Source organism: Doryrhamphus excisus, chromosome 15 (assembly GCF_030265055.1).
Source record: "Doryrhamphus excisus isolate RoL2022-K1 chromosome 15, RoL_Dexc_1.0, whole genome shotgun sequence".
NCBI classification, from domain to species: domain Eukaryota; kingdom Metazoa; phylum Chordata; class Actinopteri; order Syngnathiformes; family Syngnathidae; genus Doryrhamphus; species Doryrhamphus excisus.
In genome coordinates, this window is record NC_080480.1 from 8,499,781 (window position 1) to 8,524,881 (window position 25,101).

The 25,101-nt window shown below is 42.1% G+C and overlaps 2 protein-coding genes across 7 annotated transcripts in view; one reads left to right on the top strand and one right to left on the bottom strand.

Moving 5' to 3' along the window:
• hdac5 (histone deacetylase 5) overlaps positions 1-19,637 on the top strand; it is a 52,353-nt gene extending 32,716 nt beyond the window's left edge. For 3 of the 4 annotated variants that reach the window (XM_058048276.1, XM_058048277.1, XM_058048274.1), the window contains 22 exons: positions 1,708-1,839; positions 1,929-2,038; positions 2,514-2,630; positions 2,807-2,918; positions 3,642-3,755; positions 3,862-4,055; positions 4,122-4,240; positions 4,318-4,501; positions 6,986-7,100; positions 7,530-7,663; positions 7,774-7,894; positions 7,995-8,044; positions 8,137-8,244; positions 8,329-8,384; positions 8,484-8,571; positions 9,025-9,144; positions 9,260-9,357; positions 9,462-9,580; positions 9,989-10,122; positions 11,551-11,632; positions 11,745-11,925; positions 12,103-19,637. In XM_058048276.1, coding sequence (XP_057904259.1) covers positions 1,708-1,839; positions 1,929-2,038; positions 2,514-2,630; positions 2,807-2,918; positions 3,642-3,755; positions 3,862-4,055; positions 4,122-4,240; positions 4,318-4,501; positions 6,986-7,100; positions 7,530-7,663; positions 7,774-7,894; positions 7,995-8,044; positions 8,137-8,244; positions 8,329-8,384; positions 8,484-8,571; positions 9,025-9,144; positions 9,260-9,357; positions 9,462-9,580; positions 9,989-10,122; positions 11,551-11,632; positions 11,745-11,925; positions 12,103-12,142 — 2,528 coding nt within the window. In that variant the 3' untranslated portion in view covers positions 12,143-19,637. The remainder of the gene's footprint in view (positions 1-1,707; positions 1,840-1,928; positions 2,039-2,513; positions 2,631-2,806; positions 2,919-3,641; positions 3,756-3,861; positions 4,056-4,121; positions 4,241-4,317; positions 4,502-6,985; positions 7,101-7,529; positions 7,664-7,773; positions 7,895-7,994; positions 8,045-8,136; positions 8,245-8,328; positions 8,385-8,483; positions 8,572-9,024; positions 9,145-9,259; positions 9,358-9,461; positions 9,581-9,988; positions 10,123-11,550; positions 11,633-11,744; positions 11,926-12,102) is intronic. The other variant, XM_058048275.1, reaches the window with a different exon arrangement.
• Positions 15,725-24,595, bottom strand: pex12 (peroxisomal biogenesis factor 12). 3 transcript variants are annotated; one of them, XM_058048279.1, is made up of 5 exons: positions 24,422-24,595; positions 22,604-22,754; positions 22,009-22,544; positions 21,471-21,867; positions 15,725-16,486 (listed from the first exon to the last, which is right to left on the bottom strand). In XM_058048279.1, exons 2-4 carry the CDS (start codon positions 22,724-22,726, stop codon positions 21,474-21,476), a joined length of 1,053 nt encoding a protein of 350 aa, XP_057904262.1. In that variant the 5' UTR covers positions 22,727-22,754; positions 24,422-24,595; the 3' UTR covers positions 15,725-16,486; positions 21,471-21,473. The 3 variants fall into 3 exon arrangements, with proteins under 3 accessions (XP_057904262.1, XP_057904263.1, XP_057904261.1); XM_058048280.1 differs by lacking the exon at positions 15,725-16,486 and having other exon boundaries at positions 18,554-21,867; positions 22,604-22,739; XM_058048278.1 differs by lacking the exon at positions 15,725-16,486 and having other exon boundaries at positions 18,554-21,867.
• Positions 24,596-25,101: the final 506 nt, after the last annotated feature.

Sequence of the window (25,101 nt, forward strand, 5' to 3'; positions counted from 1 at the left end):
TGAGACGGCAGGGATTTTTTAAATTGAAATGGGATTAGAAAACTTAACAGGTGGTCAAACTTGTTGTTTGTTGAGACTGCTCTGTCAACAAAGTCAATTCCTTCCTTGATGCTATTGGATTCACTTTTGGCAGCTGGCATGGGTTTGATTCCCACTCTATGCCACATTTTGCTGTGTGATTATTAGTGACCAGTCTATAGTGTCAGCTGGAATAGGCTCCAGCCCCTGCCGTGATCCTAAACAGGATAGGCGGTATAGAAAAAGATCAAATAGATTTAGATTTAGAAAGAGATGTACTGTAATTTCCAGACGCACCAGTGTTTAAACAACAACTAAATAAGAGAGAAAAACAGATTTGTACATATATAAGCCACAAATGTCATAAAATGACACATTGTGGCGCACACAACGCCATGAGAACCAGACGGCTCTTTATATGACAGTAGCCAATCATGAACTATGAGAACGCTCACAACTAGCTTGTCAGCCCATTGGAAATCACAGGAAGTCATTACTCAATATAACAGTAATATAACTCAATATAACTTTATAAGATGACTCACCATGTCATCTTATAAAGAACACTAAAATCATCACACGGCAACTTAACATACAAAGGCTAGGTAAGAAATATACAAGGCAAGTACCAATACAAGTAAGGTAAGATAGTAACATTTGTCTTACCTTTGTTTACTTGTCAGTACTCAAGTTGCAGCTAGAGTTAGCTGAAGCGACTACAATAGAACATGAAATTATCTCCTTCCAAACTGTTTTAACAGCAATAGGGATTTCCTTGTGATACTGACGCATATCCAAAAGTCAAACAACTTTTTCCCCTAGTATAATTGTCATTGGGCTGCACGGCAGACGAGTGGTTAGCGAGCAGGCCTCACAGCTAGGAGACCCGAGTTAAATTCCACCCTCGGCCATCTCTGTGTGGAGTTTGCATGTTCTCCCCGTGCATGCCTGGGTTTTCTCCGGGTACTCCGGTTTCTGCCCACATTCCAAAAACATGCTAGGTTAATTGGCGACTCCAAATTGTCCATAGGCATGAATGTGAGTGTGAATGGTTGTTTGTCTATATGTGCCCTGTGATTGGCTGGCGACTAGTCCAGGGTGTACCCTCGCCTGAAGACAGCTGGGATAGATCCCACGACCCTCGTGAGGATAAGTGGTAGAAAATGAATGAATGAATGAATAATTGTCATCGTGTATTTTTCCTGTGTCCTCACTTCCCAGTGAACTTTAAAGCTAAAGGTTAAGGTCTAAACTAGCTGCAGTTTTGAGTACTATGCAGTACCTGGAAAGCTGTTCATTTGGTGCAAATTGGTTTTGTTGGAAATAAGAATGAAAAATAGCTTAGCTTCTCATCCATTTAGAAAATCTGACAAATGTAATGCAGGATTACTAATCTAATATCCTTAAATCTTTTATCCACTTAATCTTAACATCCTAAAGTGGGCTCCTGTGGGTACATTAAAATACCCTAATGCAATTCTCAAACAAAATAAATGCTGCAAATATTAATATGAAGATTTTATGACCAAAAATACAAATGAAAGCCATTTGCACAGATGTCCTAAAATAGGACAATAGGACAACATTTTTCTACTTGCTCTCTCAAGTCCACGTAATGAGTCATATGAAACTGATTCTTAGCTCCTAGATGAGATGTTTTTCTTTCTCGCTCCTTTTTCTGCCATCCAGTGTCAGAACCTAACCTGAAGGTGCGTTCACGGTTGAAGCAGAAAGTAGCCGAGAGGCGGAGCTCTCCGCTCCTCCGAAGGAAAGATGGCACTGTCATTAGCACTTTTAAGAAAAGAGCCATTGAGATTTCAGGTAAACACAAAGTGTACACAACCTTGTAAAATAAGATACCTGCAATTTGTAGTGAAGTAACATTGTTTATTTGTTTGTTTATTTTCCAGTCTCCCCGTTATGTAATAGTGCACCAGGCTCGGGTCCCAGCAGTCCCAACAGTTCTAATACAGCTATTGCCAATGGAAACACTGGATCTGTTCCCAACATACAAACCGAGGTACCCACGCATACAGCATACATATAGAGTAGATAGATCCCCACTATTCACTGGGTGGCGTTCAGGACCACCGGCGAATGGTGAAAAACCGTGAATAATTGATACGCCCATAGAAATGTCTATTTTTGACACACGGCTCACTCCCCTGCTAGCTTGGCGTTTGATTAGATTCAGCTCCACAACTTTTGCCCTTCTCTCTTTATTTGCCATTATTCACTCGTGACCCATTTAAAGGAGAATATGTATCGATACTCACCACCATCACCCATTCACATTCATTCTTTGACGAAAGTCACAAGTAAATGTGTAAGTAATGGCTAATTTGTTTATGTCAACAACCACTTATGTTGATGTGGGTCAGCCAATCCGAGGGATATCGACACACTGTCCTACAAACCCATTACTTATCAAGTTGACTTAATCCCAAGCATAGAAACATGAAATCAATCCCGACTAACCCCTTTTGTGTCTGCAGCTTCGATCCCTTCATCAGACACTGGGTGCTGACGGGACGTTGAGCCCGCTAAGTCTCTACACCTCGCCATCTCTGCCCAATATCTCGTTGGGGCTCCCTGCTAACACACACATCACAGTAGGTGACACACAAACACACATCCACCGTACGCAGCACATATGGAGACTTGCAGTATTGGTTATACAGTATTGGTTGTCCAGGTTAAGACATTTACAAGCTTTACTTGTAATATAAGTCTGCTCTCTGTGATCTAATTTCATTTTCCTGTTGTATGCAATGGTTACGCCCTACAGGCCTCCCAGAAGTTATCAAGCCAACAAGAGGCAGAGCGTCAAGCCATCCAGTCGCTACGAGCAGGCGGAGCTCTGACTGGGAAGTTTCTCTCTACATCCTCTTTACCTGCAGGTATGCACTGACTGATTTTCAAAGCTTTACTGTCATGATATTCATGACATACAATGAAATTACCTCAGCAGCTGTTAGGTAAGAGAATAAAATGACACTAAGTAGAACTTTATTGATCATTTGTGCCCTCAGGGAAATAAAGGTTCCAATAGCAGCACCACTGTATGCAGTATAAAAGACATATATAGACTTAGAACTATCGAAAAAGTCCAAAGTAAATGTGCATGCAATGGTTAGTTTCTGTTGAATTGTGCAGATGTAATCATATTCTGCTCCTTGTTGTGATTTAGTTAGATATAAACTAATCTGTGACTTAATGACCCCAGGGAAATGTGAGTCCCAGGGTAGGACAAGTTGAGAACCCTTGACTGAGCAATAATTGGTTCCTAGCAAGGCTGTGGTGTTGAAGCTCTGCTGGTGCTGTCAGTGGGTTAGCTGGAAAGTGAAGTGCTACGCCCCGCTGACCTCTCGAGCCACTTTGTTACCAGCAGATGAATAGGCTTCTGTGAGCTGCAGTGCAGCGCAGAGGAGAGGTGAACATAAGAGCTGAAATGGACTCAATGGCTGCTGCTGCTATTTCTGTCCTTTTTATTGTATTATCAAACCTGACACCGTGTTTAACAACTACAGGCCAAAAGGATGTTAACAGAGTAATATAGTGTCTGAATCAATGAATATAATAAAGATTTGTTATTGAGTATTTTTGTTGCATTTTTTTTTCAGGGGTCAGCCATGATGTAGAGACTCCGCCATCTAGCTCTCATTCTGCTCATTCCTCGTTATTGCAACATGTGCTACTACTGGAGCAGGCCAGACAACAGACCGCTATGCTATCTGGTACACATATAACACACATGGACGCACATGATCACACCAACTTTAATGCTTTAAAAAAAATGCTTGTCAACCTACTGTTTCCGTCTTTGTGCTTCCACCCAATCAGGCCCCATGTACAGCCAGTCGCCCCTGGTTACAGCGGAGAGGGGCGTGTCCAGTGGCATGCGGTCCGTCAACAAGCTGCCTCGTCATCGGCCACTGGCTCGTACCCAGAGTGCACCTTTGCCCCAGTCGCCCCAGGCCCTCCAGCAACTGGTGGTTCAGCAGCAACATCAGCATTTTCTGGAGAAACATTACAAGGTACACACATGCACAGTACAAGTGCACTTGTTCATGCTCTCATATTGCGTCACACGTATACCGTAGATGCTTTCAAAGGGGTCAGATCTTCCCAGGCCACCTCCCACCCATCCAGAGGAGACGGAAGAAGAGCTAACAGAGACCAATGACATGCAGGAGGACGATGTAGCGACAAGCATTCACAGGTGATCACCACACAAGTCTCTTACTTAACATCAACTGTTTACACAATACTCAATTTGAAAGTATTCTGACCAATCAGACTTCAGAAGGAGGGTTCTGACGATAGCACAACTCCCTCGGAGCGACAGAAGGGCGAGGAGGAGAGAGGGGTTGTGCACGTGAAAGGGGAGAGTACAGAGAGCGAACTGGATGAAGAGGATGAGGAAGATGACGTCATCCAGCTGGGGGAAGGTGATGAAGACAGCAAGGGGAGCTATTCTCAGGTTTGAGCCTGTTTTTTTTCTGAGTTACAGTCCACTGAGCAAGCAACATTGCTGAATTTAACAAGCCATTTCTGCAACTATGGTGTCTCGTGTAGTTAATACTTTACACCAGGAGATGGCGGACATCTGTATCGTCAATCTGAGCAACTTTTGTGGGCATTTGTATATATGTATGATTTCTAGTTGATAGACTTTGAAGTCCCCTATGCGTGCAACAGCGAGTCTGCTCACCATAACCTGAAAATACAATGATCCGGATGAATGACAATATTCCCAGGCGTAATAGATAGATCAATAAGTATTTAATATCTAGCTATGTAGTAATAGCCGTTAAAGCAGCAGTGGTGTTCGATATCCCGCTATAAATGGTTATGATGATGGCTGGGTTTGCTTGAGAGAGTTTCACAAGTGGAACCTTTTGAAATAGTAATGTCAAAACTGAAAGAAAACCACGGCAACAACCAGTCTATGTTGACCAACTGATCATCAAGTCCTGGTCCATCATGTTCTTCATATTGCTAAATGCTAGCAATGCTAAGTGCCTGCTTAAGTTGACATGGACATATTGCAAATGGTCGACCGCTTTCGTGCACATCAAATCTGTGATCCAAAAGGGGTAATTTCTATGAAAAATGTATTGTGTATGTACGACGTGTCGTTTACTTCATCATTATCACCAGGCGGCGTGAAACGACTACAGCAACGTAGCTACTGTTTAGTTATACATCATTAAAACATCCACACTGTGACTTCCTCAGTGCAAATTAAGTGTCAAAATAAAATCATGGCGTGGTGAACGTGTGGTTAGCACACCGGCCACACAGCCTGGGTTCGATTCCCGCTCGGGCGTCTCTGTGTGGAGTTTGCATGTTCTCCATGTGCATGGGTTTTCTCCGGGTACTCCGGTTTCCGCCCACATTCCAAAAACATGCTAGGTTAATTGGCGACTCCAAATTGTCCATAGGTATGAATGTGAGTGTGAATGGTTGTTTGTCTATATGTGCCCTGTGATTGGCTGGCGACCAGTCCAGGGTGTACCCCGCCTCTCGCCAGAAGACAGCTGGGATAGGCTCCAGCATTCCCGCGATCCTTGTGATTATAAACGGTATAGGAAATGGATGGATGGATAAAATCATGGCAGTATTAACGTGGTTTTTACCACAGCAACTATTGACATTTTTGTTCAAAAATTCTTCCAGAGTGATAAATAAATATGCAAGTATTTTTTATTTCAATTTTTGTTTCCATTTTTGTCACAATATAATCACCAGTCAGAGGGCTGTCAACATCAACTTTATTTATGAAGTGGTTTCATACATATAAAATGCAGAGGTAAAAACAATGCTCCCAATTCACCCTAACCACACACACAAACACACACACACACACATTTGCATACACAACTCCTCTCCTCCTGAACACACCATAACAAACGGATGAAAATTAGTCAAAATATGCTCCCCTACTGTGTTGACTGTGCTATTTTTTTCTAATAAATACACCACATGATGGCAACATTATTATCCCCAATGCCAGCTTGACTTTAACACTTCTCGCCAGGGAATTTTGTACACACTTTTACGGGACCTGTAAGCACGTTTTTAAAAGTACAGCAAGAGTGGTTGACAAATCATGACACTGAGGTAATTAGTAGATTATGTTGGAAGTTTGACAGCATGAGGCATGTGCACCCGCAACATGCAATGGGAAACCTCATCTTTGAGATTGTATTTCACATCTACGGGGGTAATTACAACTTGCCAACCAACACGCTATAATTGATCGGTGGAAATGATATGATCACATTGATCTAAATAGATGCGCCACATCACACAAGGACAGAATGACTCATCAGACCGTAGAAGGCACGACATTTTGCAGAACGGAATAACTTGGAATTTGTTTATAAGTTGCACAACATCACAATGCTTAGTCACTTTTTGACACACAGACACACACAAACACACAGACAGACAGACAGTCAATTCTATATTATAAACGTGTGTCAGTATAAGGAGAAACAAGACAGAGCATTTCCATTCTGGCCTATGCTGGTGAAAATGTCAAGAGTCTTGCAGCTGGGTGTCTGGTCAAACGACACTTTGGAACACGCACACACGCACTTTATTTGATGCTGCATTGACATCACCAGCTGGTGACTCAACCACTGGACTCATTGCTGTGTGTGTGCATATGTGTGTGTGTGTGTGTGTGTGTGTGTTCCAGAATCTCAGCATCTTCAAGTGTGTGCTTGTGCGTCCACCCACACATGATGACTCACACAGTTCACAGTAGGGAGCACAGCAATATTCCCTATATAGACACTCGCATACATTTTCAATGGTTCAGAATAGAAAATCTGATGAGAACTTTCAGCAGCAGATAATTCTAACCTTATATTTACCCGTGCATTCAACTTGAAGAGTAAATGATTGATATCTTATTGATCATGTTATGAATCGTAACTTTCTCTCACCTTCCCAGCAGGCCTTGCAGCAGATGGGTGTATTCCCTTCCTCGTTAGCCCACAGACCTCTGGGAAGAGCACAGTCTTCTCCTGCAGCAACTGTCAATCCTGTCAAACATCTCTTCACCACAGGTCAGTACTATGTGTGCAGCAAAGGAAGGTCATTATATATGCTCTAGTGTTTTTGTTGTGTAGCCACGGTATGTCGACAGTCTTGTCACATGGTTTTGTTATATGCATTTGAACTGACTGGCATCAAAACAAGCTTACAAATGTCCTCAGTCAAGATCATACACATTTGGCTGGAACCGAGTCATGAAGAATAATTCCAAGGAATTGACATCACATGATTGTCAGTGTAACACTGTGCTGCAGAGACACAGAGCTGATTTGTGAATGAAAAGCATCCATGCTTGTATTTTGTTAACAATTGTGATGAAAGCTTATAGTCTGACTGGTCAGACATACAGTTACATCCTCTGGTGATTTTAGCCATAGCAGGGCAAGGTGTCTAACATCCACCATGTAACCACTGCACTCATGTTGCTTCTTATTCTCCAGGACTTGTTTACGACAGTCTGATGTTAAAGCATCAATGTGTATGTGGCAATGCTCACATCCACCCAGAGCATGCCGGGAGAGTGCAGAGCATCTGGTCAAGGCTGCAGGAGACAGGCTTGCTGGGTCGCTGTGAGGTAGTGGCACTCACACACACACACACACACACACACACTTGCACCCAAAATAAGTCAAGTGTAATTGTGCAAAAATCGTTCTCATTCTCTCACTTTTCGTGTCTGAGCAGAGAATACGTGGGCGTAAAGCATCCCTGGATGAGATCCAGACTGTCCATTCAGAGTTCCACACTCTGCTCTACGGAACCAGTCCACTGAATAGACACAAACTGGACCATAAGAAGCTACTGGGTACCATATGATATTTTTTTTTATTTTAAAACAGTTGAATTAAAGTGTCATATCCTTGGCCTCTGCATCCTGCTCAGTGTGTACTCACCTGCCGTTTCAGGTCCAATCAGCCAAAAGATGTATGCTGTTCTTCCCTGTGGAGGAATAGGGGTAAGTTTGTCTCCCAGACCATTTTACCTCTGGGTGTTATATTATGCAGTCAATGTTTGTAACTGTTTGGCATCCTTTGCTGCCCCCTGCAGGTGGATAGTGACACTGTCTGGAATGAGATGCACTCGTCTGCAGCTGTCCGCATGGCAGTTGGCTCTGTTATTGAGCTGGCCTTCAGAGTGGCAGCAGGGGAACTGAAGGTAACCCTTATAGATGTACACACATACACACAGTCTTCTATAAGCGACAGTGTCCTTTATTGTCTCTTTCTATCTCTTCACCAGAACGGCTTTGCAGTAGTGCGTCCGCCAGGGCATCATGCAGAGGAATCCAATGCCATGTCCGTACAGTCCTAAGATGTTAAAAAGCAATGCAAATATTTTCTCTTTTATGAGGAGATGATTGACCTGTGTCTCTGTGTTTTTGTGTGTGAGAGCAGGGGGTTTTGCTTCTTCAATTCCGTTGCCATCACTGCCAAGCTGCTCCAACAGAAACTGGGAGTGGGCAAGATACTTATTGTGGACTGGGTAAGTGAGAACACACACGTATACAGTAGTATGTATATAGTACAGTACCACAATAATTTGTGGATGTGCAGTTTGTTGAATCCCATTCAGTTTAAGTCAGTAAAATGTCTCATTATGTGATTCTACAAGTAAAAGGTGTAGCATACATGTACCAGTTTGTTTGTTTTATGTCTTTATGCTTCACTCATAATGTTTCCATTCATCAAGTGTTGGGATTTTGCACTGTTATCGGCCGTCCTTGAACGGTTACAATCTAACTTATATTGCAAATGTTGATACAAAATCGGAGGAGAATGCCAACTCACACTCACCTCACCTTTTTATTGTACAAAGTGCAACACATTATACAATATGCTGTTAATGTCCAGTCTAAACAATAAAGCTTCACTAACATTTCCTGCATAAAATGTTGAGCAAAGCCCATGTTTCATAGCAATGACGCTGTCACTGCAGGACATTCACCATGGCAACGGCACGCAGCAGGCTTTCTACGGTGACCCTAATGTCCTCTACATCTCCCTCCACCGCTACGATGATGGCAACTTTTTTCCAGGCAGCGGAGCACCTGAAGAGGTACACAAAAAAAAATCATAATCGTTTAGAGTTATTGTCTGTGCTTGGAATGTTTATTGGATTAAAGTTCATTCATATGTCAACTTACAACTCCATCATTCTTGTCTTGCCTCAGGTGGGCTCAGGTGCAGGTGTTGGTTTTAATGTGAACATTGCGTGGACAGGAGGAGTAGAACCCCCCATGGGTGACGTGGAGTACCTCACTGCCTTCAGGTAAATGTACACACAATAACTATATATAGGGTGTGACCTCTGGACCATTTTTACCTGGCGCATAAGTTAAATGAAGTTAGTCACTTATGTTGTTGTTTGTGCAGAAACGTGGTGATGCCGATTGCTCAGCAGTACAGCCCGGATGTGATTATGGTGTCTGCAGGCTTTGATGCTGTGGAAGGTCATCAGTCTCCTCTAGGAGGTTACAATGTCTCTGCCAAATGTGAGTGCCAACCTGGTTACCATGGTGACTATCATCTGTTTTAAAAGTAGTGAGGTGCCTGCCTTTGGAGTCAGGTTTACTGGTACGCCCCCTCCAGGTACTGCAGGGTGCTGTCTGCCTCGACCTTATGACTTTGTTATGAAGTTTATTGTCTGCTCAGCACGAATAATGATGTCACATGGTGGTGTGGAGGAATGGCATGTGATTGGACTGCCGACCAAAAAGATATAATAAGACTCCAAGTAGATGCAGTAGATTTTGGAATTGGTCCCCCAAAACATGGCAGTCTTTTCTTACATAACTCAAACGTTGCCAAGTAGACGGTCTGTATTCATGTTTTTATTTTTGTTGTTGTTTTATCGTGATTAAAACAGTTTAATGCATGAAAGTGATATTATATTTTTGCAGGTTTTGGCCAGCTAACCCAGCTCCTGATGGGTCTGGCTGATGGGCGTATTGTTATGGCGCTGGAGGGAGGTCATGACCTCACTGCCATCTGTGACGCATCAGAAGCCTGCGTCTCCGCTCTCCTTGGAGACCCGGTGAGTCAGTCTGAATATCTTAACACTCTTTAACTGCTTCAAAATGATGTTGATGGTGGACTGACTTATCATCGGGACAATCATGTCTCTTTCATTTCCATGGCAACCATGGCTCTGCCTTCTTAAGTTCTCTATAATTCTCTATTGGTGGACTAACTCATAAAAATTGACCTGGAGTATAATCTGCAAATTGTTATATATGAGTGGTACTGGACTGTAAGTCACATTTTCCAGTATTTTTGATTGTGCTATCATCAGAGCAAGCTATTTTTTTTAGCATGTCATGGTACCACTCCTTACAACGTTGCATTCAAAAACGAAGAAGAGAAGGCAGCAAAGTGTCCAAGAACGAGGAGACACTAAGTTTTAAGTAAATGGACTTAAGCGTACCTGTTTAATAAATGCCATAATATTCTTACAGTGGATGCATCTCGGCGTTTAGAAACATACCAAATATCCGTATTTTATCACCAAAACTTCATTTTTATACTCTCAAATGTATTAAAATAGACTGAAAATCATACGTGTGCGTTTAGTTAGTCAATGATTGACACAACAGCTACACTTTTCAATCTATAGACCCAGTTAGTATCATAATTAATCATAATCATAACACTGCTGGTGTTATCTATGCTTCCATGGTCTCAACTATGTAAACATAGTTGCACATTACTTACAGACACAATCTCCCAGGGAGAGCACATTACAAAATCTTCAGTAAAAGTTGCAGGACGAGTTGAGCTATGAGGAAAAAGTATGATCTATAGTGGAGAAAATACACGACTCATGCTTGGCATCATCGCTAACATTACTGTTCAGGGGGAACCAAACTACCGTATCATCCTTTACATTGCAGTGGAACTAGAGATGCTCCATATTGGCTTTCGTCTACATCTGATATACTGATGTTATCCAGCACTTCTATCTACTATCTATTCGTACTAATGTCAAGCGATATCAATATTGGCATCACACTGTCGGGTCACATGTCAGGTGAATGAATAAACACATGCTGCTTTTTACTGCGCCATATTTATTTGAAACATTCTGTCTCAACGAAATAGTCATAGCCGACTATTGTAACATATCCCATTTTTCTATGTGGCACAAACATCTGTATAAGAACAAAGTGAAAGTATAAAGTGGACCAAATACAATCAGTGAAATGATACACCTTAGAAATGACAAATTTCATATTTACAATCCAATCATAGTGAGCTAGCAGGTTTTCTTGCTATATGGAGCACGGTGTAGTTTGAGGAGTTGTCACTAACATGCCTATGGACAGAAAAAGCCACAGCAATATGATCCGATATCTCATTTTATAATACCAATATTATCAGACATAACTCATTGGAATATTAGTAGGATCAAATAGACAATGAAAGTGATGGACACGTGCTAACTCACTTGATGTGTCCTTGGCAGAGTGGATCTACATTTCAGTGGCCTCAAGACAAGCCGTGTCCTAAAGCCTGTGCCTCGCTGGAAAGAGTGATAGAGATCCAGAGTGAGTTCTCTCTCTCTCTCACACACACACACACACACACACACACACCACTATACAATGGTGAGAAGCCACAGCACGTCTTCCTCCTCACACCGTGTCTTCTGTGTTCCAGGCAAACACTGGTCTTGCCTGCAGACTTTGTCTCAGACGAACAGCCAGCCGCTATTGGACAGCCCACTGGGAGCTCACGGCCAATCAGAGGAGGACGAGGCAGACACAGTGAGCGCCATGGCCTCCTTGAGTGTCGATGTGGAGCAGTCAGGCTCGGCTGCCAACATCACTGACGGGAGCAGGTCAGTCGGAAGCTGCTGAGAAGCCTGAGTAACGTTAGAAAGTAACTTTTAAATCATATTTAGTAACTTGTGTAACTTTTGCAAGGACTTCCCAACCCCTGGAAGGATTTTATTAAACTGAAGGCGGTGAGGATGATTGGCTAAATCTTTTCACATGTGACTTTTCTTCCCATGCAGGTCCACAGAGGAGCCAATGGAGGAGGAGCCTGTTTTGTAGGAGGGGCTTAACAAGGAAAGCACACATGAAGACCACCTCACCCTCCTCCGGGCACCTTCTCTACCTTTCGGCATCCCTTATGGATTGTGTATAGGTACACACACATTCACACAGAGAGAGTGGAAATGTTGTGGAGGACCTCGATTGGCTGAGGCAGCAAAAGGGAGGAAGCTCTGACAGTATCAGATGATTCCATTGGAGGAGCAGACAAATTGTTAGCATTTCCATGGCGACCAGAGGAGGAGGCTGTCAGCAAGGACACGCCCTTTGTGTAACTGACTGTAACGCTCCTTCCTGCCTTGCGACCTGCACACAGCACCACTGAGTCTCTCTCCTTCCTCAAATTTGCCAGCGACAAAGAGTGACCCCAAGTGTCAAGACGCCAAGCGTGACGCTCGCTTTTTCCATCGGTGAAAAAGAGGCGGTCGCAGCGAGCTGGGCTGATGGAGCGGGAAGAACGGGGAAGGAACCAGGTGCCTTTTTTTGTCCGCACACGGGGAGGAAAAAAAGAAAGCATCCGACCGGAAACACTAAAAAAAAAAAAAAAAAAACAACACAAACACCGCAACACCTCAGTACACAAAGCAGCCGTTAGGACTGAAGAGACGCAGTAATGCGCATACACACACACACACACACACACATCCAGCTGTAGTTTCACTTGGTCACTTCATTTTATTTTTCTTGTTTTTCATCTGGATGCCTTAATTTGTTAATCTTATATATTTTGGAGGGGGAAAGAGAGAGGTTGTGGTCGTTTGGAACACGTTAAGAAATGATTATTACAGTGGAACCCGCTTAAGTCAACCCTGTTTATGTCCACATCCCGTCTAGGCTGGGTTGTAGTATTGTTCACTTCATCATTATCACTTGTGTGTTTTTGCAAAATCCAATTGGTGGTCATGTGGAAATCAGGAAATAAGGCTCTGTCCCACTGTGCCACCTGAGAAACATTCATTTATCTTTCAGCTGCTCTACAGATTTTGACAGGCGGTTAACGTTCCGAACTTTGGACCGCCAGCTTTGGATAGCGATTGATGGTTCTTTTAAGTCACTACTCTAGAAAAATCATACCACTTTTTTCACTTTTATGGCTCAGCCACTCAACTCATGCAACATGACAACATTTTGACAACAATCGGATAAAAATGAAATGGCAAGTCACAGTCATTAGTTGTCACTGTTAATTGTTCCAGACACAATCATGATAAGTAGGATTTGTCAATCATAAATTGAATATTTTTGTAGTTAGAACATAGAAAACCTGTTTAGGACCTTCAAAATATGGTTTCAACATTGTTAGAGCCCTCTTGACATGAAATAACACCCCTATAGTCATAGTCTATAGTCATTATTACCCAATAGAGTACAGAAAATCTCTCTTCATAATAGCAACATTACCCACAACCAGGGGTGTCCAAACTTTTACTAAAGTACAATTAGTAGTATCAAGATTTTTGGATGACTTTGGCAGATTTTTCAAGGCAAACAGAGTATTATTGCGCTGTAGGGCATGGCTTTCAATGTGAAAGGTTGCCAATGCTTGGCTGCAAGCTCGTATCAAACTCACTTCTGCCACCTTGTGGCCGTTTTTTTCCATCTTAAAACTGCACCAAACATAATCTCTTCTATTGAGCAGTTGCATCATCACCTCTAAGGAAAACGTATAAATACGCCTTTGTTGTGAATGAGTTAATTTAATTTCTACAAGGGACAGAGCCTTTAGCTTCAAAGCTTCAAAGGACCAAAGATGCTTTCTTCTTTCGTGATAAACTTCTTTCATCAACAAAATCGATTTTGAGGTCCTTTTTCCAGGATGTTTTTTGTTTACGTCAGCCAATCGGAGGGATGTCAACGGGTTGCACTGTATTATGAAATAGATGTCTACATAATGGTAGGATTCCATCAGACATCTGAATGTTAAAGTAAGATGAATAATAATAATAATATTAGCAGCTACTGTATATCAATAGGAAGCACCACCTCTTTCTCTCTCGCTTCCCCGTACGTAGAAAGGCGACTGTGGGATTGCGGTCTGTTTTTAAAAACACTACCACCACATCCCTCCTTTTTAAAAAAACAAAACAAAACAAAAACATTTTCTTTCTAAATTGTACAATTTTATGTTTGGTGTAAGAACGGTGTCCTGTTTTGTTGCATCGCAGTATCCGTCCTTTTTCTAAATCTGTAAATACTTGTACTTGTACTCTGTACAAACACAAAATGACTTTCTAGACCTACCATTTGTCAACTCTTTTCTAGGGGTTGGACAAAATGTCAAGACTAACGTTTGTGGACTTGATTTGGTAAGAGCACCACAAGTTGCAGCCTGCAGGCTTGAGCCGTAAATTCAATGGCCATCCTCACTGAGGGTGGGGGCGTGTTGTATGATATCACATGTTGGCTTCATGTACCCAACATGTGGAGACAGGTGACACTTACAAGGAAATATGTCAATGGATTTAATGTTTTTTAGACTAATTATGAACATTCAGCTTTATTTATGGTATAGGAGATGTCACCTGTCTACAGTGGTGTGGAAAAGTGTATGTTTGTCACATTCACACTTCAGATCATCAAATGTAAATATTAGTCAATGACAACACCTAAACCTAATAACTGGTTGGACCACCATTAGCAGCAACAACTGCAATCAAGCGTTTGTGATAACTTGCAATGAGTCTCTTCCAGCGCTGTGGAGGAATTTTGTCCCACTCATCTTTGCAGAATTGTTGTCATTCAGCCACATTGGAGGGTTTTCCAGCATGAAGCGCCTTTTTAAGGTCATGCCACAGCATCTCAATAGGATTCAGGTCAGGACTTTGACTAGGCCACTCCAAAGTCTTCATTTGGTTTTTCTTCAGCCATTCAGAGGTGGACTTGCCGGTGTGTTTTGGATCATTGTCCTGCTAAAGAACCCAAGTTGGTTTCAGCAGAATTCATGGTTCCATTTATCACAGCAAGTCTTCCAGGTCCTCAAGCAGTAAAACAGCCCCAGACCATCACACTACCACCACCATATTTTACTGTTGGTGTGATGTTCCTTTTCACCAGATGTAAAGGACATACCTTGGATTTTTACTCCCTTTAAATTTGTTTGATGATCTGAAACAAGTGTGACAAAGATCCGAAACCACTTCTTCACACCACTGTATATATATGTACAGTATATTAGGATAAAACCGTGTTTTATCCTAGCAGAGTGGTTCTATGGATATATTCTATGATTCTAGGTTGAACTGAGGCTCAGTGACAGTGTAGTGTGGTCACACGTGCTGAAGATGTTATTGTTGATGGAGGTGGACAGCAGGTTCTGGCTCCTCTGGTCCGGGTGGGCTGTGCTGCCCTCAGTCTGGACGACACATCTGGAGATGGCACAGTCATGACTGCAAGATGATGTACAGTATATTTACTCCTTCATTGCAATGAACCCGTATCGTTTGGATTTGTAGTCCTGATGCATGGTGATGCCCATGAGCAAGGCCATGCAACTGCGCTCCCTTTAAACCCAATGCAAACTCTTTAGAATCAAGGTGAAGGAGTTGCTTTTGACTTTTGAAGGGGTCTTTGTTATTTGTTTGTGTCATGTCGCCCACATTTAAGTTGACTAAGAGGGTTGTCCATGTAGGATTTGGCATATCACGCACAAGAAGGACTATTTTATTCTGCAGTTGTCCATCAAACCAGTGATGGAGTGAAATCAGGAGATGTTTAAAACGGGACAAACTACCTAGCGTTTATACACTTCCAGTCCCAAGTTTACAAACACTCATCACAGTGCATGGCATATACATTTTGGGCCCTCCAAACCCTCCTGCTAGCTTGATGTTGATGTTCGCCTCATTTCGTACATTCTCTCTTCAATTGCCATTGTTCACTCAGGACAAAATCCAGGTTGAACCCTGAAATCGGCCCCATTTGAAGTGAAATGTATAAGTACATACTACTAATCAACGAGAATGGAAGTCCCAGCACAAAACTATGGTGCGTTCAAGTGCACCATCTCAACGCTTGTTGAGAGAAGATGACCTTTAACATCCGTCAAGGTAGAGCTAATGGGCTGTCTAACAGTGATACATGTATGCTGCACATTCCACCTGCGTTATCACGTGTTTATTTACGTTTTTATACACTTATGGAGGACAAGATTACGCATACAAGCGGCCGAAATGAGTTTTCTCCGTAGGGTGGCTGGGGTCTCCTTAGACCTGAGGTGAGAAGCACTGTCATCCGGGAGAAACTGAGTAGAACCGCAGCCCTTTCATATTAAGAGGAGCCGGACTCCTCCCTAGGGAGGTGTTCAAGGGCAGGTCAGCTGGGATAGGCTCCGCTAGTGAGGATACGCTGATGGATGGAATGAAAAACAAGAATTAGGTGCAGATCATATCATCATATCAGGAAGCCTCACTCTATCAAGTACTCTATCCACTGTAAAACCAGTTTGAAGCAGGTTTGGGTTCATATTCCTATTGGAACACAAACTGTACAGCCATCTAGCTGTCCATATCCTACGTAACCTACTGAAAATCCAAAATAAATTCTAAATCGTTGAACCAAATCCAGTTTTTAAAAATGACTGAAGATGCATGGTCATGTGATCCGTCCATCCTGTAAACAGAACGCTTCAAATAAATCAAGAACACCAAAAATAATATAAGGAAAATCCTGATGAGTGGATGCCAACTTGTGACTGGAACTAGGATGCTCCGTGCAGGACAACTAGACCACTCAGGTCCAGACCAAGCTCATCTAAACCTGCTGGCTCCGAGGTCCAACCTCAGTCCAACTCCCTAAATCCCCGTCAAGCTTAGCATAGCATAGCATAGATAGCATAGTGACAAAGCTCTGGCTGGTGCCGTTACCTCTGCTCCGCCGCAATATGACACTGACAGGACAGCATTGAACACTACTATTGGGTGTCGCCATGGTAACACCACAAGCACACCATTGACTGCTGTCCTTTTTCATGCGTTGAGTTGCTGTCTTGCGTGGTGATTGCATGACGACGACAAATTCTCATCACTGTGGTGGGAGCACACAGTAGTGGGTTTTTTTTGAGTTGGTAGGCAGCAACAGCAACAATTACCATCTGCTAATACAGGGTTGTCCAAAGTGCGGCACAGGGGCCATTTGCTTTATTTTTTTTAACTGGCCCAACCCACAATTACAATTAAACTTTAAAAAGAGGCATCATTTAAGGAGAACAAGTTGAAATGTTGAACCTAATAACACAACGCTAACATGGAAAGTGTTTTTTTTTCTTGGCGTATGTATAACTTCCTGGACTGCTTTCAGCCCTGACACAATGGAAAATAATGAAATAAAAAATAATCCAGTATATTCACACTTGTGTCACTTGGGCACCCTCTAGCGGCAACTAATTGCAGTGTAATTGCAGCTACTGCTTAGTACAGCAAACTTGAAAATCTTCATATTTATTAACGAATTATTACTTGTTCAAGTGTTTAATGCAGAGATATTTTTAAATAAAATAAATTTCATGATGTTTAATTGCACTTAAATAAAAGCATCACTGTTCCTAGTGTTGCATTGTTTAATTAAAAACAAAAAGTGTGGCCCACTTTGGATACAAGTACTGGAAGTACTCGGTGTTCCTGTGTCTTGATTGCGTATATTGCATAAAATCTATTTGGACCAATTTCCCAAACAAACATTTTACAGCAAATGAGTTGTATTTTTAAGATAAATAAACATTTAAGACTGCTGACTGTAACCCAACACAATCAAAGATGTTGTTGGTTGCTGCCTGGGGCGTCTTACTGTATGAACACACATCAGTTTGTCATCTCTCAACAAGATCATACAAACACTTTAAAGTCATGCTGTGTTGTGTTGCGTTGTGTCAACATGGCAAGACAAAGCATGTCTACTCTTTGACACACACACACACAAAGGTGATACACACTCAGTAGTAAACTACTGATTATGTCAGGCTCCCAACAGGTTTGGGCGATACTGCTAATTTTGGTATCGATGTGATATCAAGTAAATACAGGGCCAGTAGCTGCAAGATTTTAGGCAAATTAAATGTATGTAAAAATGTAAGTACAACTATGGGCCGATATCAGTATCAAAATGTGATATCAGTTGATATTGGTATCAGATTCCTTCCATCATGAAAAACAATATTTTAAAAATGCTTCAACACATATGTGTTTATTCCACCACAGATGTCATGTTACACATATCGGTATCGGCTGATATCGGTATCGGAAATTGAGAGTTGGACAATATCGGCATATCGGACATCCCTAACTACAACAATAACAAAATAACATTATTCCCTTTTACTGCATAAAAAAATATAAGTCTGTACAGTAGATCCCTGCAGCCTGTGTTACATTCCAAGAACCCCCCTCACCTTCTCACCCCCCCCAATTAATAGTGGACACAGCCATAAACACCACCAACCCTTTAATATGCCTCTCGCATGAATTCAAGGCTTTTTAAATTCAGAAAGAAACATCACGTCTTGTCAAAGCATCTTCCTGCTGGAAAATGTTGATTGAATTAACTTGAGAAAGAGCCCTCTGCTGAATTTGTAGTTGCCGCACTTTTTTTCCTCCTGCAGATATCGCCGTCAAGCTTTTGACGGAAGCTTTTTCAAAAAAAAATAATTCTGCAAATCTGCAGGGATCTACTGTCAGTAAACAAAAGCTCTGATACACGTGATTTGTTTCCCCCCGAACCCCCACCCCAGAAGCTTCCTGTGGCCGATAACTCATTACACGAGTTTATAAACAATATCTAAATATAATATGAACAACAAAAAGTGAAAACTATCAATGTCATCATACTAGTATCAATGCGATACTGATACTATGGATATTTAGGTCCATCCGCCCACCCTTGCTCTACAGTACATACTTCTGCTCATGACTTGCGTATTTGTTGGTATGTTTGATACTGTGGTGTACATATGACGTGTAGTATCCTGCTGATATGTGGGAGTATATATTTGGCCATTTTACGGGAAGGTTGCATATGAGTGGGACCTTCGTTTTCAGCAGGGACGTTCCCTCCTTTTTGCTTTTGTTTTGTTCCAAAACTCCAAATATTGTAGAGTCGGCACAGATCACAAGCACATTCCTTCTGTCCTTGTTGTTGATGAGAAAAAGTCAAATGTTCCTCTTGGAGTGTCTATGATACATAGTGTGCTGACTCACGTGTATATAAACTGCAAATACGTGTACACATGTGCAATACACGCTATTCAAGCAATCTATAACTGTGACGATTACTGATGATGATATTTGTTCTCAGCCCCGTTCGCCTCCTCGTCTCATTTCCTTTGAAAGGGATCCTGACTTTTTAGTGATCATTCACACGTTCAGTTCAGGGCTTTGTGGACTTTTTTTTTTATTCCTTCACTCTTAATGTTGTGATGTTGCTCCTGAATAATGTTTCTTTGTTGTTTTTTTAAGTGGGCCTGTTGTTAAATTTGTCTGGAAACTCAATAAAGCAATTCACTGACTGCTTGTTGCGTTTGAGTCACACCTATACCCAGGAAATTCTCAAGTCATCGTTGAGCACCGAGACCCTTGAGTGAGTGAAAGTCAAGTCTTTGAAGAGTATCCATGAATCAGTGAAGCTTAAGTCTTTGTCAAGCACTCTTACCCATGAGTCTTTGAAGAGTACTCATGACTCAGTGAAACTCAAGTCTTTCTCAAATACCTGCGAGTCAGTGAAAATCAAGTCTTTAAAAAGTACCTGTGAGTCAAACTAGAGTCTTTGTTGAATACCCATGACTCAGTAAAACACAAGTCTTGTTCAGCACCTGCGAGTCAGTGAAACTCAAATCTTCGTCTAGAACCATTGCCCGTGATTCAATGAAACTCTAGTCTTTGTTGAATACCCGTGGGTCAGTGAAACTCGATTCTTCATCAAGCACCCCATAATCAGTCAAACTCAAGTCATCGCCAAGCACCCATGAGTCAGTAAAACTCAAGTCTTTGTCAACCAGTGAGTCAAGTGAAACCTGATTCTTCATCAAGCACCCGATTATCAGTCAAAGTCGAGTCTTTGTCGAATACCCATGAGTCAGTTGAAACCTGAGTCTTCATTGAGCATGGTCAACCAGTAAAACTCAACTTGAAGTAACTCTTCGTCCAATAACCATGAGTCTTGAACTTGAGTCTGAAAGATCATCAAGCATCAGAAATGCAAGTCACAGATGACGACACTATCATTTAAAAAGTTGTCAACATTTATTTTAGACCCATCAGAACGCGTTCCTGAATGTCTCGTGTTACATTTGTGGCTCCAGACGATTTGTCTTTAGTATAAAAGAGGGGCCAAAATGGCTTTGATGACCCCGGTACTAGAAGAAGCCATGTTAGCATGTTAGCATGTGACGCCTGATCACATCCCTGTTGGCTATAAAGTAAACATATCAAAAATACATATTTTAACTTTCTTCAATCCGATTAGAAAATGTTACTTCTGTATTTTGTTGCTCTACATTAGTGAGTGAGAAAGTCTAAAAACAGGCAGCCAAATTTTAGCCAAACATTATTTAAATATAAAAATATGTACAGTGTTATAGGCATGTAATCCATGCATTCAAAATAAAGCCCTTGTTTACAAATAGTCAGTCAGAGCAAAACCCTCATATTTATTTCTCCCACTTTATAATAGCAACATCTACTTCCTGTTATAAAATAGTAGCTAAAGTATTGTAGACGCAGTAGGCTTTTACAAGTTAGCAGTTAGCTACTAGCATATACAGTTGTGTGAAATAGGGTTTGCCCCCTTCCTGCCTGATTTCCTACTGTGTCGCACTTAAATGATTCAGATCATCAAAGACATGTCAATATTAGTCATAAAATGCAGTTTTGAATGAAACTTCTTATTAAGGGAGGAAAAAAACTCCAAACCTACATGGACCAGTAAAAAACGGTGGTGGTAGTGCGGTGGTCTGGGGCTTTTTTGCTGCTGTTTAGATTTTTTTTTCTCCCTTAGTAATAAAAAGTGCAATTTTTGTTAAATTTGATGATGTGAAACATTTAAATGTGACAAACGTGCAAAAAAAAGAAATCAGGAAAGAGGCAAACACTTCAAACCATCTTCCATGTTGAGGAAGCTGAAAGGACCAACGTCGCCCCCTAGCACATTGGAAGAGTGGTGGAATTGGTTCCAGTGTATGGAAGTCCTATTCAAGAAGACTGGAGTCATTAACAGACCTTCTGCAGTGGAGCCCGTTTATGTCGACATAAACAGTTGTGGACATAAACAGGTTGCTAACGATTGCCAGTCTTTCAGTTCCATGAGTGTTCCCCAGTGTGCTCGACAGAAAGTGGTCACTTACGGTCTAGGTCTCAGGAGAGTAGATCTTGATGAGGTGCTGCAGCGCCGTCGGGAAGCCGGTGAGTGGACAGCGGTGGTTGGCTTTCACGTACGTGTAAATGCAGCGGTAACAGAAGACAAATCCCGACGTGGAGAGCGTGGTGGCGTTGACGCGAAGCCTTCGGCAGAGCGGACACCGAGTCCTGTCGCGCTCCTCGCTGTGGTCGGCCATCTCCAGATGGAGGGGGGGCGGAGGAGCAGGAAGGGAGGTGAGGGTTTTCACGGTGGCCTGGTTGTCAGAGGAGTACCACCAGTCCAGGAACTGCAGGAAGAAGACCCCCATAGAGAGGGAGGTGGACAGGGAGATGGCCACGCCCTTCGTGGCTTGTGACGTCAACCACCACATTCTCTGGAGAGTACTGCAATACAAACAGCAAGTGTACATGACATAAGAAGTAAACGTTTGTTTATAGAATTGCAGTTGTGTAAATTTGAGGTGTTTCTAATGTAGTGGCCAGTGAGTGTACGTCTTTGGCAGCATTGGATGAGCGGAATCGTACCTGGTCCCGGTCGGGCTGGAACTTCTGCTCGCGTTCAGTTCCATGTCCCGGATATCTCTCTCGGTGAGTCGAGCCAGTCGGACCCTCGCCAGCCACAGCAAAGGATTGTGGGTACGGACAGCTCCAAAAACAAAGAGCAGCTGCTGGCAGAAGATCCAGGCCTGCCAGGCTGAGTTGACGTACGGGTAAGCCGCCACGGCCGCGCGGTACAGCCTCTGGCTCCTGCTCTGTGCTAACCGTATGGAGAAGTCTTCCTCTTCCCTTTGGCGTGCAAGCGTGGCCTCCAGCTTGGCACGCAGGTAGGGTACCAGGCAGAGAAGAAGAAGAGACCTCCAGCGGGTCTTCCTCGGCAGCCCCAGACGAACAGGAAGGCCTCGTCCTCCTGAAACCCTTTTCAGTCCGTAGAAGTTCTCCGAGAAGGACGCACTACAGTTCAACAGGAAGTGATTCTGCAGCAGGACGTCCAGCAGCAGGTACAGCTCATCGAAGCGCCGCCACAGGAAACCAAAGCAGGAGGGGTTGGATTCTGCCAGAACCTGAGGAGGTCAAAAGGCCATCAGAATGGAGGTGCACACCAAGGGAGGGGGCGGCTCACCTTGACAGCATGTCTCAGGGCTGGTTTCACCGCATCCATCAGAGACTCCTGAGCCAAGACCTCAAAGATGGACGGCTGCTCGCTGCCGGTGCTGGACGTCAGGTGAGCGCCAGCCTCAGCCATGACTGCTGCTGGTCTGCAGAACGCGAGACTACATGATACAAGACAACCGTTTATGTCAACGCCCCTCAGACTGGCTGACTGACATCAACATAAGCGGCTGTCAACATAACCAAAATGGAAATTGCTTACACATCCATTCATGACTTTCATCAGGGAGATGAAGAGAATAGCCGATAACACTTTTTTTTATATCATTTATTTTATTTGATATTTTGAATTTTCATATTTTATACTATAACAGAACTGCTGTAGTAGTAATGTTGTTGTATATCTTAACTTCAATGACAATAAAGTTTTTATATACAGTGGTGGGAAAAAGTGGGAAAAAGTATTTGTCCCCTTCCTGATTTCTTACTTGTTTGCATGTTTGTCACACTTAAATGTTTCAGATGATCAAATCTCATTTTTTAAATAATGTTTTTATTAAGAGAGATAAAATCCAAAATCCACATTAATCTGTGTGGGGGAAAAAAGTGATTTAACTTAATTGAGAATAATTGGGATCTATCAGTGTGGAAAAGGTTATAAAGCCATTTCTAAAGCTTTGGGACTCCAGCCAACCACAGTGAGAGCCATTATCCACAGAGTGGTGATCTTCTCAGGGGTGGCCAGTCATCTAAACCCCAAGAGCGCAGCAACGACTCATCCAAGAGGTCACAAAAGACCCCACAACAAGATTAAAAGAACTGCAGGCCCCACTTGCCTTAGTTAATGTTAGTCAGTGGTCATGACTACACAATAAGAAAGACACTGGGCAAAAACGGCCTGCATGGCAGAGTTCCAAGACCAAAACCACTGCTGAACCAAAAGATTTCAGATGAAGAACATCATCCGAACAGTAAAATATGGTGGTGGTAGTGTGATGGTCTGGGGCTGTTTTGCTGCTTGAGGACCTTGAAGACTTGCTGTGATAAATGGAACCATGAATTCTGCTGTCTACAAAAAAATCCATCTGTTGGTGACCTCAAGCTGAAACCAACTTGGGTTCTTTAGCAGGACAATGATCCAAAACACACCAGCAAGTCCACCACTGAATGGCTGAAGAAAAACCAAATGAAGACTTTGGAGTGGCCTAGTCAAAGTCCTGACCTGAATCCTATTGAGATGCTGTGGCATGACCTTAAAAAGGCGCTTCATGCTGGAAAACCCTCCAATGATCACAAACACTTGATTGCAGTTGTTGCTGCTAAGGGTGGCCCAACCAGTTATTAGGGTTTTTTTTGGGGAGGTGGATCACTTTTTCACACAGGGCCATGTAGGTTTGGATTTTTTTTTCTCCCTTAATAATAAACAGTTTAATTTAAAACCTGCATTTTGTGTTCAGTTGTTTTGTCATTAACTCATATTTAAATGTGTTTGATGATCTGAAACATTTAAGTGTGACATACATGCAAAAAAAAAAATCAGGAAGGGGGCAAACACTTTCGCAGGTCTTTGTTCATGCGGCTAAAAATCTAAAATAAATATATTATTATTAAAATGATTGAATTATTTATTGAATTTAAAGGGTGCCGTTTCTTAGTTTCTGTGGTAGAATCCAGGTCAACATTGCCATGCTGTCAAGATACTTTTGCTGTGACACTGACCAGTCGGTGTATGGATACTAATATAAATGCAAAAGACGGAGGTTGTTTGTTTCCAGTTTAATTTGTTTAAAATATCCGTATATGAAAAAATACAAGTTAACTGACGTACCTTATTCAGTTAAACGATAAAGCTGTGACGTTCCCTTCCAACTTCGTCACATTCTCACCGTCGTTAAAAATGCACGTTAATATTTTAAAGAACACTCAAAAAACACAAAAAATACTCCTACTGTCGCTACATTTCCTACGTGTCCGTTAGCCTACACACGTTTGAAGACACTACCACTTCCGCATTGTGCGCCTTTATTTTTTTCAATAAAACTTTATTTAAATCATTAGTTAGCGATATAAGTTACGATTTAAATAATTGGATGAATTACGCGCGTACATTACTGTCAACTGCACACAACACTTGAGCACTTGAAGTGTTTCAATGACTGAGTTGTGAGGTTTAAAATTGAATGCTCGAGTTAGAGCAACACGCCCCTCCAGGCTTCCGTACGCGATTCGATGACGTCACAGCTGAGCTACATCAACAGGTAAAGTCAGAAGAAGAATCGCTTAATTTGCCTTGTACGTAACATACGTGACATCACTCTTTGTTGCAAAGTACAATCATAGTAAATAAAGTTTACATATAAAGGAGAAGAAAAATACTATTATACATATTTACATTTAATATTACAGATAATTATAGTTATGGTGTTTACTACAAATGTCACAATAAATTCACAGTATTACTTCCAGAAAAGTATGTAAAATGCTAATAGAAGCACATACAGAGGTGTG